The 14,099-nt window shown below is 45.2% G+C and overlaps 1 protein-coding gene across 11 annotated transcripts in view; it reads right to left on the reverse strand.

Annotated features, from left to right (window-relative positions):
• Nucleotides 1-14,099, reverse strand: part of FAM13A (family with sequence similarity 13 member A) — a 223,556-nt gene that overhangs the window by 76,383 nt on the left and 133,074 nt on the right. Inside the window, exon 1 of one of the 11 annotated variants that reach the window (XM_053256683.1) lies at nucleotides 10,493-10,554. The exons of 9 other annotated variants lie outside the window; for them this stretch is intronic. In XM_053256683.1, the coding sequence (XP_053112658.1) occupies nucleotides 10,493-10,539 (47 nt within the window). In that variant the 5' untranslated portion in view covers nucleotides 10,540-10,554. One more of the 11 variants, XM_053256685.1, reaches the window with a different exon arrangement.

Below are 14,099 nucleotides of genomic sequence, written 5' to 3' on the forward strand. Positions count from 1 at the left end.
TTGGACTACATTTATACCTGCTTCCAGTTTGTCTTAAATATTTCATTTTATAACATCCAAAGGTAAAAAATAAGCTTGCAAACTGATTTTTAAAATTTCAATATGAAGATCCAAATTAGAAAGAGCATAACCTTCCAGGGTTTTTTTTTCTTGGGAGGGAAGTAGGACACACTGCTGTCCAATCACAGTTGTCCTTAAGACCTGGATTCTTTCAACAGTATCTTATGGGCAACTGTCTCTTACTCAGCAGGTGGGGAGAGAGTAGCTTCCAAATTCACTGGAGAGTCCCATTCCCAGAACATGGAATTGTAACACTCTACCTAGCCCCAATTACTCATGTGGCATGGCTTGGGCTACCCAGACTAGCTGGTTCTGGGCCACAAAATGTCCATGCGATAAAATCAAAGTCGGTTATGCAATAACTGACCACATCACTCTGTTGAACCCATCTCCATTATCATGTGGAAGATCTTGTAAAGCATTCTGATTTCAGATAGATGTCACATTGGCTAAGAGCTGCAATTGCCCCTCTGATCATAACACTAGGTTCTTAATAACATGCTTACATGGATACAGGAGCCCATTCAGCTCCTGCTGCTTTATTTCTTAAAGATTAAAATGAAGAGGAGAGTAGGCTAGAAGACTTGGAAGAGTCTCATCTGCTTATGGTTTGCAGTCTGGCAAGGCTCCCTGGATGGGTAAGGCAGAAAATGGGTTCAGAAGAGGTGGAGCGAATGACTCAAATGCATTCGAGCCAAAACTGCGCCCTTCCTCTGGATTTGACAGTGGCATGTAATACACACCAAACACAAATTAAGTTGCATAATAATAAGAGCACAAGTGTCGGGTTCCTAAGCAACCACAACTATTCACTGCAGGGCTGTTTCTGGAAAACTTGGTTAAGTGTCAAGCTGCAATATTTCAGTAGGAAAGTAGAGATTTCTCTTCTTCCTCTACAAAAGGAATTAAACATTCCACTTCATGGATGGTATATTCCAATTCTAGATGCAAGATGCATGCTTTCGTGATTGATGGCTGGCAAAAAGTCCAGCTGCAGCATTCATTTTAGGCAACAAGGTGGCGGCATGCAGATATGCCCAAAGAAGTTACCGCCCTACATGACCTTTTAAAATTGCCCTCCTGTCTTTAGACATCTGTAGTACCTTAAGGCTTCAAATAAACCATCCAACAAGACCTCTTCCACTTATGAATTAAAAAGAAAAAAATCCCTGCCTGGTCACCTGGAAAGGATTTTATTCACCATAGATGACTAGAGAAGTTGGTGCTTTTCAAGGATCCATTAAGCATAGCACCAAAAGTATGTAGAGCTTTTACAAAGGGGCATAAGCCACCTTATACCAAAACTGGCCTATTTAGCACAGTACTGTACGCACTGAATGGCAGTGGCTCTCCAAGGCTTTATGCAGGAGTCTTCCCCCGCCCTCCCTAGATATACTATGAATTGAACCTAAGACCTTCTGCATGCAAAGCACCTGCTAGACCCCTGAGCTACAGCTACATCCCCTATATCAGTGATCTTACAGCAGACAGTGTTCACACGTAGTAACCCATCCAAATGCAAACCCAGGGAAACTCTGCTTAGCACAGAGGGTAATTCATTCTCACCATCCCAGCTCTGATAGAAGATAAATGACTAAAGCCATCTAACAGGACAAAGCGTTGCCACCCTTAACTGGGCTCTTCAGACAATCCAAAACTCAACTACCCCATATGCCTAGTAATATGGATTCTTTACATGGCCCTGCATAACAGCCTTAGATCAATGATTTTTCACACAGTGCATAATTAATCTGTGGAATTCTCTGCCATGGGATGGTGATGGCCACTAGCTTGGGTTGCTTTAATAGGGGCTTGGAGGACAGGTCTATCAATGGCTACTAGTTTGCTGGTGGCTATAGGCCACCTCCAGACTGAGAGGCAAGATGCCTCTAAATACCAGTTGCAGGGAAGCAACAGCAGCATGCCCTCACCTCTTGCCTGTGGGCATCCCAGAGGCATCTAGATACCACTGTGTAAAATAGGATGCTGGACTAGATAGGCTTTGGGCCTGATCCAGCAGGGCTGTTCTTAATTCTACTCAATGGGAAAAAACCAGAAAAACCACCACCCTTGCCCACCCTCTCAGTTATAAAGATTTCTTCTGATTATATTAATGGTTGGTGCCGCAATCTTGTACACAATCAACTCATATCCTACAGATTCCAATGGGATTTAAACAACTTCAGTCTTTATTGTCTTTATTAGTACAGCCAATGGCCAGAATTACAAAAATAAAATCATTCAGAATTAACAACTTCATTCCGAATACCACAAATATAACAAAAATTAGCAACATTGAGTAAACTCTCCTCTTTACAATCCTTTAAAATTATATGCAGAAGAACTGCAGTCTCAGGACTTTCCCAATGCAATTTGTTCAGATAAAGATGCACCACACTTGTATGAATAAGCGTCTCTCAGGACTATTGACTAGTAATGCCAGATGAAACCAAGGCTTCAATTTGCCTTTGCACATAGACTACTGAAATCAATTTAAAAGAACTCCCATTGTTTTCAATGAAGTGAAATAGTGACTTAGACTAGCAGAATAAGCCAACATGGGCCGCATTCGCACGTAGTGCAGAACCGTGGGTCCAATGGACCCGCGGTTCTGCTCCAACCACCCTGTTCTCCTGTCCGCATTCAGACGAAACAGAGAGTTATTTCTTTGCAGTCAGTGAGGCTGCAGAGAGGAGGGGGAACTGGCTGTATGGGTTTCCTTCTTGCTTGAAGGACAGCCTGCAAAGTCAATCACACATGGAGAGAAGGAGGAGCTTCCTCCCTCAACTCCAGTCCAACAGAATGCAGCCTCCAGTGCTGCATTCGGATGTAATAGAGGCAGAACGGAATTCTGTTTAGGAGCAGCGAAACTCACTACAAACCGAGAGTTCAAACTGGAGTCTGCCGAGCAAAACCTTGGGTTGCTAGAGGAGCAGGACTAGAGTTGCACACATTCGGATGTAACAGTAGGGAAACCTCTGCCCCATGCAACTCCGGTTCCACATTACGTGCAAATGCAGCCATGGCGTAGAGCAGGGGTTGGGAAACTTGGGTCCACAAATGTTGTTAGTCTACAACTCCCATAATCTCCAGCTGCAATGACCTTTGGTTGGTAATGATGAGAGTGGTAGTCCAACAAAATCTGGGGACCCAAGGTTGGAAACACCTGGTGTAGGGGTTTGAGTGTCAGACGAAGACTGGCGAGGTGCAGGTTCAATCCTGACTTTGCCATATAGCTGGGTAAAACTTGGGCCAGTTACTCTCTCTCTCTGTCCCCCCACTTAACCTACCTCATAAGGATGTTGTGTGAATAAAATAGAAGGTGGGGAGAACCACATGCCAAGGCTTGACAAATCCCAGGTGCCAGGGAGCCATGGCACCTAGAAATTTATCTGTGATGCCTAGGCTAGGATATTCAGAGGTAGAGTTAATTAATCAAATCTTTATTTGTCACTGGCAGTCCTGTTCCTGTCCTAAGTGTGTTACTTGTAAAGGAGATATAAATAAGCCAATTTACCCTCCCCTTCCACAATGTTCATCACTAAGTCTGATAATTTTGTTAAATGTCTGTTATGTGGCTCCTAAATGTTGGGGCTCGATCCTAGATCCGAAGAAAATTTTTCAAGGTATGCCATATGCACACTTTACATTCCTTGGAGAAAGGAAAGGTTAAAAATAAATTTGGGGCTGTAGTCAAGTTTATGGTACCATTCAGAAGTTATTTCATAAGTTAGCTTGCATTTATTGATCTAGCCTGTCTATCTGCACACATAAAAGCACATATAAATATCTGCACATATAAAAGCTGTGGTCTGTTTTACAAATGTCTCATCTAGCTTAATTTTATTATTGCTCAACTCTAAAGTATGTTGAGAGGAGTCTCAACGAAATGTGAAGTCCAAAATATCAGTATTATTTTCTCATTGGCCTTGTCTAGAAAGTATGTGCACAAACAGCCAGTCCGTGATCCAAGTTGAAAACAAGTTTCTATGGTGGCACCAGAATAGCAACTCCCTTTGCACTCTAAACAAACTATATTCCTGAAGCAGAGAGGGCAATTAAAAAGCTAATGAGAGATTATATATCAACTAATGTCTTCAGTGCTTGGGTGCACAGGTCAGAACCCAGCTCTGTTACCAATTTGCTTATCACAAATGGGCTTGAAGCATTTTAGATTATCTTTCTCTTCCCCATTTAATTATTTGCAGGTGGCCATAAAGAGGCTACTTGGTCACGTACACAGAGCTTAATCACATTTGCAGGTTTAGTATCATGTCCTTTATCACTTACAAGCACATTTCTGGAGGCTACCCGAAGTTTTAGCCCCAGACCATTTTTGGGACAGGTTTGCAATGCAAAATAAAGGAGAAGTTTAAAGGACTGCATTTACAAACACATCCATGCCCCTTTAAAATCCCATTTTAAAAATTTGTTTTAACAGGTGATTAACAATGCACATCAGCTCCAAAAAGGTACTTATGTGAGTCTTTTGCAGGAAAAGAGAGAGCAAAAATGCACACCCTGTTTAAAGACCAATACATTTATTCTGGCATATGGCTTTGTGGGCTACAGTTTACGTCACAATAAATGTGTTAATGCACACTAAATGTCCGACAGACAGAAAGACAGCCATGCTGTTGACAGAGATGTATGCTAAAATGCTAAAAGGTCAATGTGTTGCTAATGCAATCTATGTAGGCATCTGTTCCTAGCTCCGCTTCTTGACTTCTGCCATGCTGCTCCCTGTGCCTCACACAGAATCCCACTCTCCATCAGTCAAGCCACTTTATTCAAACCCAGTCTCCTCAGAATGGAGGCGGAGCAGGGGGCAAGTGCTTCATTTGCCAGCCGGAGGGCGGGTAGAGCCCTGCCCAAACCCAGTGGCCCAGGCAGGGATGTGCATAAAGCATTTTGGTGTTTCTGATTCGAGGCGCTGAAACAATTTGAGTTCCCCCAGTCAAAACATTTTGGCAGGGGGGAGCGGGCGATTTAAATGGAGGGAGGCAGGTCTGGCCTGCCCCTCCACTGCTCCTCCGCTGCCCCAGTGTGGCACTGTCCATTACAAACAGCCCCACTGTCCATTCTTACAAGCAACACCATGTGGAACAGGAAGTTTCAATTTTTACATGCAATGCTGTGGAAGCCATTTCCCCCCCAGAAGTATATCTCATGGTGCTGCAGTGATGCAGTCACATAGGATGAATCTGATTGTGTGGGTCTTTCCCACAAGACCAGCACCCACTTTCCAAGCAATCTTATCAGAAAGTCTCAATGCTGATTTGATGGTAAAAATCCATAAGACCTGCTTGGCCCATATGATTATGAGCCACATTACAGCATCACCATGGGATGAACCCATGGAAATGCGGCTCACATGGGTCCTAATTTAGCATTTGAAGAACATCTCAGTATTCCAATGCAATGGCCCGGTTAAGATACAAACCATGGTTTAGCTTCACCTGAACAAGCCTAAGGAAACTGCATGGCCATTCACTTCTCTCCCCTCCCCTCCTATTATCTTGCACATGGTAGTTGATGCTTTTGCTTTAAGAGCAAACTGCAGTTCCTTGTTTTATACAAACTCAGGGAACTGCTGTTTGCTAACTAACTTGAAACAAGCCAGGATAACAAACCAAGATTACACCATGGTTTGATATCCTGGCTTGTTCTAACTATAATCAGTTAGCAAACCACAGTTCCCAGAATTCTTATGTAACAGGAAGCTGTGGTCGGTTTAAAAGTGAGAGCAAAGGCTTCCACTCTCCTCCTCTTGGTTGCAAGAGAGGAGAGGGGAATGTGCAGTTAACCATGGTTTAGTGTTGCATTTTATCTGGGCCATTGTATCTCTATATTATTATATTACTATATTATTATTTATTCAATTTCTATACCGCCCTTCCAAAAATGGCTCAGGGCGGTTTACACAGAGAAATAACAAACAAATAAGACATGCATGCTGCAACCACATTGCTTTTGTTGTGTCTGGTTTTATTTTCCTCTCCCTTGCCAACTTGTAATCCATGTCTGGATCACATACAAAATACTAAGATAAAAACTCTACAGGTGTTCAATGAATCAAAGGGAGAACGAGTGAGCGAGCGAGTGCTAAGCTCTACCCCAATACATACTTAAAGGCGAGTCATAAAACAAATATCATAACAGCATTTGGGGAAGACTACTAGGGCTTTGGCACGTCTCAATGGCAAGAGAATCCTGGAACAGTCAACACAAATGCCTCTTGCATAGCCTATGGACTTGGCACACAGGCAGTACATAGGCAGCTGCCATATACTGAGTCAGACCATAGGTCCATCTCGCTCAGTATTGTCTACATAGACTGGCAGCAGCTTCTCCAAGGTTGCAGGCAGGAGTATCTCTCAGCCCTATCTTGGAGATGCCAGGGAAGGAACCTGGAACCTTGATGCTCTTCCCAGAGCAGCTCCATCCTCTGAGGGGAATATCTTCCAGTGCTCACACTTCTAGTCTCCCTTTCATATGCAACCAGGGTGGATCCTGCTTAGCTAAGGGGACAAGTCATGCTTACTACCACAGCATGTACTGTTTCAAAATGCGAGGGTGCAAGGATCGTGGGGAAGGGGCTATTTCTTGGCTGTGGAAGGTAAGCAGATAAAAGCCTGTGTGGACCCAGGGTGCAAAGTGAATCCTGAACCATCCTGGCAACCCATTTTACACCTGCTGCAACCTCCCAAGTGTTCAAGGGCAACACAGAAAAACGTACTTGACTGGGTTTGTACTGATACACTACTTAACCTTTGGCTTCACTGTTTAACAACAAAAGGTTCTTGCGGTAAGAGTAGCTGTGGTAGCTGTTTGGCACCATAAAAGCCACTGCTTGTGTTTACAGCCCCCAGGATTTGGCATGGGCTCATGCATGTGCTTCTGAGTGCATGACTAATATGAGCTCCGGGATCCGTGAGAAGAGCTCCAGGGTGATCCGCGGGGAAGGGAGGTTTAACCTACCTTCTCTCCGCAGACTATCTCCCTCAAGTCCCTGGGCAGGTGGATCACCCGCCAGATGAACAGCAGTTCCTGGGGTCGAGGTGCTGGGATGCACCACCACTGTGCATCGCCCTGCCCTCCCCAGGCCCCCAATAATGCACCACACAAGTGTGCAGTGCATTACTGGGACCCCGCCCCATGTGCCAGCTGTTGACACACGATAAAATAAATGAAGTTAAGAGAGCGTTCACACACTTAACCTCATTTAACCTCCCCTAGCCCTTTTTTGCACGCTCATGTGAATAGCCTCATAGTGTGATTAGTCAAGGCTGATAAGAACAAGATTTCCATTTTCTGGGGAAGAAAAAAGGGGAGAGCAAACTTCACTGCATAAGAGGTTTTCATCCAATGAAGTGTCATTTGTTTCCTGGAAACAGTCTCTGCCTTGTCTAACAGTTGAGGCCCATTCCTCACAAATTACAGATTTGTGTCCAGACTGTACCACTTCAGATTACAGGTATGGACTCACATGACAGAATTCTCCTTCCTATGCAGAAATCTGGATTTTTTCCTAGATAAGGGAAGTTTTTGTATATGAAAACATATGAGTTTCTACTTGTGGTCCAGAATGATATAGTCCAAACACAGTTGAATGCCCTCAGCTGCTATTTGTAGGAACAAGACCTAAGCCAAATGAGTCAAATGTCTAGCACAGGTATACTACTACAATGATAATTAATATGTATATACCACTTTTCAACAAAAGTGTTCAAAACAGTTTACATAGAGACATAAGTAAATAATAAATAACGATGGTTCCCTGTACCCAAAGGGCTCACAGTCTGAAAGAAAATATATGGTAGACACCAGCAACAGTCACTGGAAAGATGTAGTGTTGGGGTTGGAAAGGGACAGTTGCTCCCTCCCTGCTAAACATAAGAGAATCACCACTTTAAAAGGTGCCTCTCAAGATCCCTGCTATCTACCAAAGCCTAGCTCTTCTTGAAAATGAGTTGTAGACTAGGAATCTCAGCTGTATGAAAAGAAGAGAATAAATTGATTTTGTAAAAGCATTTGTTTAAAATAAAGGCAGCGAGGGTCCTTCTTCAGCATATGCCATTTCCAAGCTCATCTGAAAGCTACATATTTCACTGACAACAGGCTCGGGGCAGAATCAAGATAGCTCAGTACAAGAATGTTGTTTTCCCTAGTAACCTATTTCTAGTCAAGAAGGTGCTCAAATAAGACATATGAACTGCCTGCTTGTTCTGCCAGCAGCTGCACTCCCCAGAGTCCCCAAGATATTAAAGAGAGGAAGCTGTTCTATCACAAACCAAAACTGTTCAATGAAACACTGAAGCAGCAGTTCTAAGAATTGAAGATGTAATTCTCTTGAGAGCAGTCTACAGCAAAACTGGATCGTTCTACTTGAGAAGGACTGAATTAGCCTATTACTCTGCAGTTTATACAACATTAACAAAAGATGTTAAGACAGCAATTTCCATTGCTTTTAATTCTAAGCAAAACCAAGATCTCTGCGAGGCCAAAAAAATGATCTCAATATTAATATTCAAAGTGTACTCCGTTTTATTTTCTATATTAAGCTCAGTAGGCACCATAGTTATAACATTACGACACAAATACCTTTCCTAGGAAGCCAAACATGGCCTTGGAAACTATTTTGATCACTGTAGCATGTTAAAAGCTATTTATACGTTTCCCTCTAACACACTTGTCTATTCCCATTTTTTAAAGTCCGGCTTCAAAATAGTTCACCATACTCTATTGTGAAAGAGCCACACTCCCTCTGTTACTCACTCTCTCACAGACACTGGTAAAGAAGAGAAAGGCCAGAATTAAAAAGGCAAAGGCAACTTTTCAACTGTTCCCAGGCAACTTTGAAAAGAGACGAGTCACTGCAAAAAATCTGCAGAGTAAGATTTCAGAGAGCATCCGGGCACTTTGGCTCCACTTTCAATAGGACACTGTAATGTTATACCGCAATGAATACTCTTTATGGAACTTCAAAATATCTATTTGGGTAGATAAATCCTAGTGAATTTAAAAGAAATACATATTTGTCTTGAAATACAAGACAAATATGTTAGGGCACCTTACACTGCAATCCTCTGCATGCTCACCCCAAAACTAGTCTCATTGAATGCCAGTAGGGCTCAAAAGCGAGTCTCATTAAGTACACACTAATTAGTATGTGTGGTTTAAGACTGTAGCTTCAGTAAGGAAAAAAGGATGCTAAGATATCATGCTTGCAGTTAAATTCTTCTTTATGAGGAGACAACATGCCCCCCCTCCTCATCAAAAGAAGGTTTCCTGGCTCCAAAGTGTTTCTATGGTTGTGGTTCTGAACACATTTACTAGGAAGTAAGTCCCACTGAATACAGTGAGACTTACTTCCAAGTAGACATGCCTAGGACTGCACTATGGACTGAATGTATTCTGAAAGAAGCCACCTAGGATGACTTTATGCTGACATGCTGTTATTACAGCTCTTTGATGTTAAGCAGTTCCACATGCAGGAGGAAAAAGAAAAGCTACATTCTACACTGAATTAACTAAAAGCAACTGGAGAATCTAAATGGGGGGGGGGACACGCTAACTCACACACATAAATGAATGTAGTACATCTTAACATAAATGGCATTTTAAAATAAAATATAACATGACCAAAATATATGTAACTCACACAACTTGCTCTCTTCCTCCCTCCCTCCCTCCACCCCCCTCCCCCATGGGTCTTATTTTCTGGAGCATTAAAATACAGTATGCAGTGATGCAATTATTTCCCCTTGTTGCAAATATACCCAACATCCCTCAACTGTGAGGGAAAACAGAAGAAAACATGTTAGAAAGACAAGACATCAAAAAGAGCAGAGAGCTCAGTTTAAATTTCTCCCAATGCCAGTCTTGTTCAGAACCCGGAATATGATCATAGCTTTTAAAAAGGGAGTGAAATAAAACCACCACAAGGTTAATCAAAACCAAACATGAGCCCAAACTGACATTTACCTTTGCAGAAGCATGATTTCGCAAGCCATGCCTGACAGTTCACCCTGCCCTGGAATCTGGCTCTTCCAGAAGAGACCTCTCTCCTCCGCTGTGAAAAAGTCTTCTTGGGCTAGCCCGGCACGGATCTGAAAGTCTCCTGCCTGCAGAGAGCAGTGCTGTAGCCCCGCAAGCCTGCCAACGGGGCTGGGCTTTCCTTGCCCGATCAGACTTCACCGACAGCTTTCAGCTGCCAGCGCCTCTCTCTCTCTCTCTCAATCTCTCACACCCCTTGCAATCGTTTACTGGCTGCAAAGGGGACGCTTTAAGGCTGCGGTTCCCCCCCTTGTTTTTTTGGGCAGACCAGCCTCCAGTACACTTTGACCTTTTGTTCCCGAGGAAGCAGCTGAAGCATCCAGCCAATCAGAAATAGCAGCAAGTGACAACCAGCTCAGGCTGCTTCGCTTACCTCCTCCTCCTCCTGCTGCTGCTGCTCTGCTGTAGGAGACTCCCCATCCCGGGTAACTTGAAACTTTCCCCCAACAATTCCGCCCGCCGCCTGACAACCGAGAGGGCAGGGCGGCCAATCGGCAGCGGCGCCTGGGCCAGAGTGGCAGGCACCTCTCAGCATGACAACAGGTCCCGAAGTCATGGGAAGCGGGGCGGGGGCGGGGGAGAGGGCGGCCTTCCATGCAGCCGGGAGGGGGGGGGGGATCCAGCAGCTTGCATGGCAAGGAAGGCGAGGGAGATGCGGCCGCCCAGAAACACACACGCCTCAATCCGATGACGTGCCGTGCTGGGAAAACCAAGCCGCAGCCGGTTCCTCCCGGGGAAGCGATCCTTCTCCTACGTGCGCCTTCGCCGCGCACCACAGGCGCTGATTAGGCCCCACGTGCTGTGGCAGCCTCGCGACAGACGTCCCTCCAGCACGTCGCCCCTCACTCTGGGAAGAGAGGGGCAGACCCCGCCACCTTCCTTCCAACGCAGAGCCTGGCCTGGCCTGGCCTGGCCCCTCTTCCACAAGGACTCCGAGGACTGACTGCTTGGATTGAGGTCCCTCCTCCCAAGAAGTCCAAGGCAGCCAACAATCCGTTCCCAAAGCGTGAAGCCAAAACAAGAAGGAAAACAGTAGCAGAAGGCGCTCCTAGGACGCAGGAGCTAGCTAGCTGCATCAGGGACAAACATTGGGGGGGGGGGGCGCGGAGATTTCTAAAACAGAAATTGGGGGCAGTGGAGGCAACGGCTTTTCTGAGGGACACCACCCCCCCCATCATCCTTGCCACAATAAGGCAAGGATGATGGCGGTGCACATATTAATAAAATAAAACAAATAAATAAAAACAGCTGTGCCAAAATATGGATAGCCAACCCCACTCCGACAGGTCAAAGCCACAATGATCACAACATCCTAAATATATAATGATGATTGCTGGTTTTTATCCACATTGACTCAACTAAAAAGGTTTGGTACAGAGCCCGACCGCAGGGACACGTTACATATTCTTCCTAAAAGTGACATATTCTTCCGAAAAAGATGAAAAGTGATACTTATAATTTAATGACAATCGCATTCAGTGGTTACACATAATAGCATTGTACTGCATATTGTATTCCTAAAACACATTTTGTAGCATTATGCACAAAACAGTGGATAATGAGGGGGGTGTCACAATCAGTGAGACCCGCTTTTGCGGGGAGAGCGGGCTAAGCCCGCTCGCCTCGCAGATGATCCCGGCGGGAGCCCTGGGCAGCCGGATCAGCCGCCCACATGATTGCCGGCTCCATGACGGAGCCGGCGGGGGCTGGGGGGCCAATTGGCCCCCAGAAGCTCCAGCGTGCCCTGCGCAAGTGCACAGGGCATGCTGGTGAGACCCCCGGAGCTGGGAGGTGGCTTTTTGCCTCCCCTCTGGGGGTCTCCTCGTGAGTAGCTGCAGCTACTCACGATCTTGAAAACCAGGTTTGCAGAGCGCTCACTCCGCAAACCTGGTTTTAGGTCAGGGGTACTTAGGCGGGTTACTTGCCTAGGAACCACAGGGCTCGCAGCCGAGCCCGGTGGTTCATACGATGGGACGAAATCGGGCTAGCCTCCACTAGCCCGATTTTGCCCCATTGTGTGAATAGCCTCAATATAATAATAATAATAATAATAATAATTTGATTTCTATACCGCCCTTCCAAAAATGGCTCAGGGCGGTTTACAAAGAGAAATAACAAATAAGATGGCTCCCTGTCCCCAAAGGGCTCACATTCTAAAAAGAAACATAAGACACACACCAGCAACAGTCACTGGAAGTACTGTGCTGGGGGTGGATAGGGCCAGTTACTCTCCCCCTTCTAAATAAAGAGACTCACCATGGTAAAAGGTGCCTCTTTGCTCAGTTAGCAGGGGTATGTTTTAAGGTCTTAAATTGTGATGTTGCCTTAACTTAGACATCCTAATGAAGCATGCATGTTAGTGGGGTCTATAGGGACACAGCAGAAGCCCTCGTGCAACTCCCCTGCCCCCTGCGCTTGCATTAGGAACACGGAAACATAGGAAGCTGCCACATAGTGACGCGATTCTCACGATCGCCAAAAAGCAGGATAAGGGAGCCTAGCCCACTTTCTGGCTACTGTGAGAATCACCGGGCTTGCAGGCAAGCCCAGTTGCTCTCAAGTGGGTCACCCGCTTAAGTACCCCTCCCCTAAGCCCAGGTTAGCAGAGCGAGTGCTCCGCTAACCCAGGCTTACGCTAGTGTGTTGCTGCGCTGCGGCAACTCATGAGTAGACCCCCGACAGCGAGGCTTAAAAGCAGCCTCCCAGCTTGGGGGTCTCTCCAGCATGCCCTACGCATTCGTGCAGGTCATGCTGGAGCTTCCAGGGACCACACGGCCCCCGATCCCCCCAACTCCCATCAGCTCCATAACGGAGCTGGCAGTCGTGTGGGCAGCCGATTCAGGCTAGTCGTCTGCAGGGAGAGCGGGCTAAGCCCACTCTCCCTGCTAACCCTATGGAGGCGGGTCTCGTTGATCATGAGACCCACCTCACTGAGTCAGACCACTGGTCTATCTAGCTCAGTATTGTCTTCACATCACCTAAGGGGAATATCTTACAATGCTTACACTTCTAGTCTCCCTTTCATAAGCATCCAAGGCAGACCCTGCTTAGCTAAGGGGACAAGTCATGCTTGCTACCATAAGACCAGCTCTCCTCTCCATTGTTGCACAAGAGCACTGATACTTCCGAGTGTGGGCAAAACAGTGCAAGCAACAGCACGAGTGTGCAAGGGCTCCTGCTGCTTCCCTGAAGACCTTACTAATGTGCCTGCTTTGGAAGTCAATATGTCAGTCAAGGTCTTTATTGTTCTTGTATTGCTTCTATAATACTATGAAGCTATTCACACACACAGGCAAAACCAGGCATTTACTTTGGAGCAAGTCCCATTAGACGCAGTGGGATTGAGATGTATAAAGTCAGACTGCATATGGCATAAGACCACTTTTGTACAAATCAGCGGTTCTAGTTTGCAACTAATGCAAGTGAGCAAATTCATATGATGAAATGCACCAGCTGCAGCAGACTAACATGGCTACCCCTCTAGCAGTTGCCACCATCCAAACAGCATTTGTTTTGTGTTGGCAGATCACTGACAAATGTTTATTATTTATTTGCTGTTATCAGGCTGATTATATCTCATTTCCTTTCCCTCTGTATGAAAACAAATACCAGTCAACAGACTGTTGGTGAATTAAACTCAGAGTTTCCTTGTTTATATCTTCATTACTGTGCTGTTATAGTGCTGTGTGGATGACCTTTTATTGTATATTTTGGAACGATCTGTTGTCTTACGCCAGGTTCTTTCTTAACTTTCTTGCTAAAATTATAATCACATGTAGGGGGAAAACAAATCAAGACTGTTCTCTGGAGGAAAAACAACAAAGTAATAGGATATAATTAATTAATTAAGAACCATTCAGAAAACACATCTCTCTTTCTCTGGGCAGTTTTAGATATTACGGCAGAGCACCAGTTGACCCAGGTTAGTGGAGCCCCAGCAACATGTGCATGCCGTACTTCCAGTCTTGGGAAGGACATTC

The sequence above is a fragment of the Hemicordylus capensis genome, chromosome 5, assembly GCF_027244095.1.
Source record: "Hemicordylus capensis ecotype Gifberg chromosome 5, rHemCap1.1.pri, whole genome shotgun sequence".
Classification (NCBI taxonomy): domain Eukaryota; kingdom Metazoa; phylum Chordata; class Lepidosauria; order Squamata; family Cordylidae; genus Hemicordylus; species Hemicordylus capensis.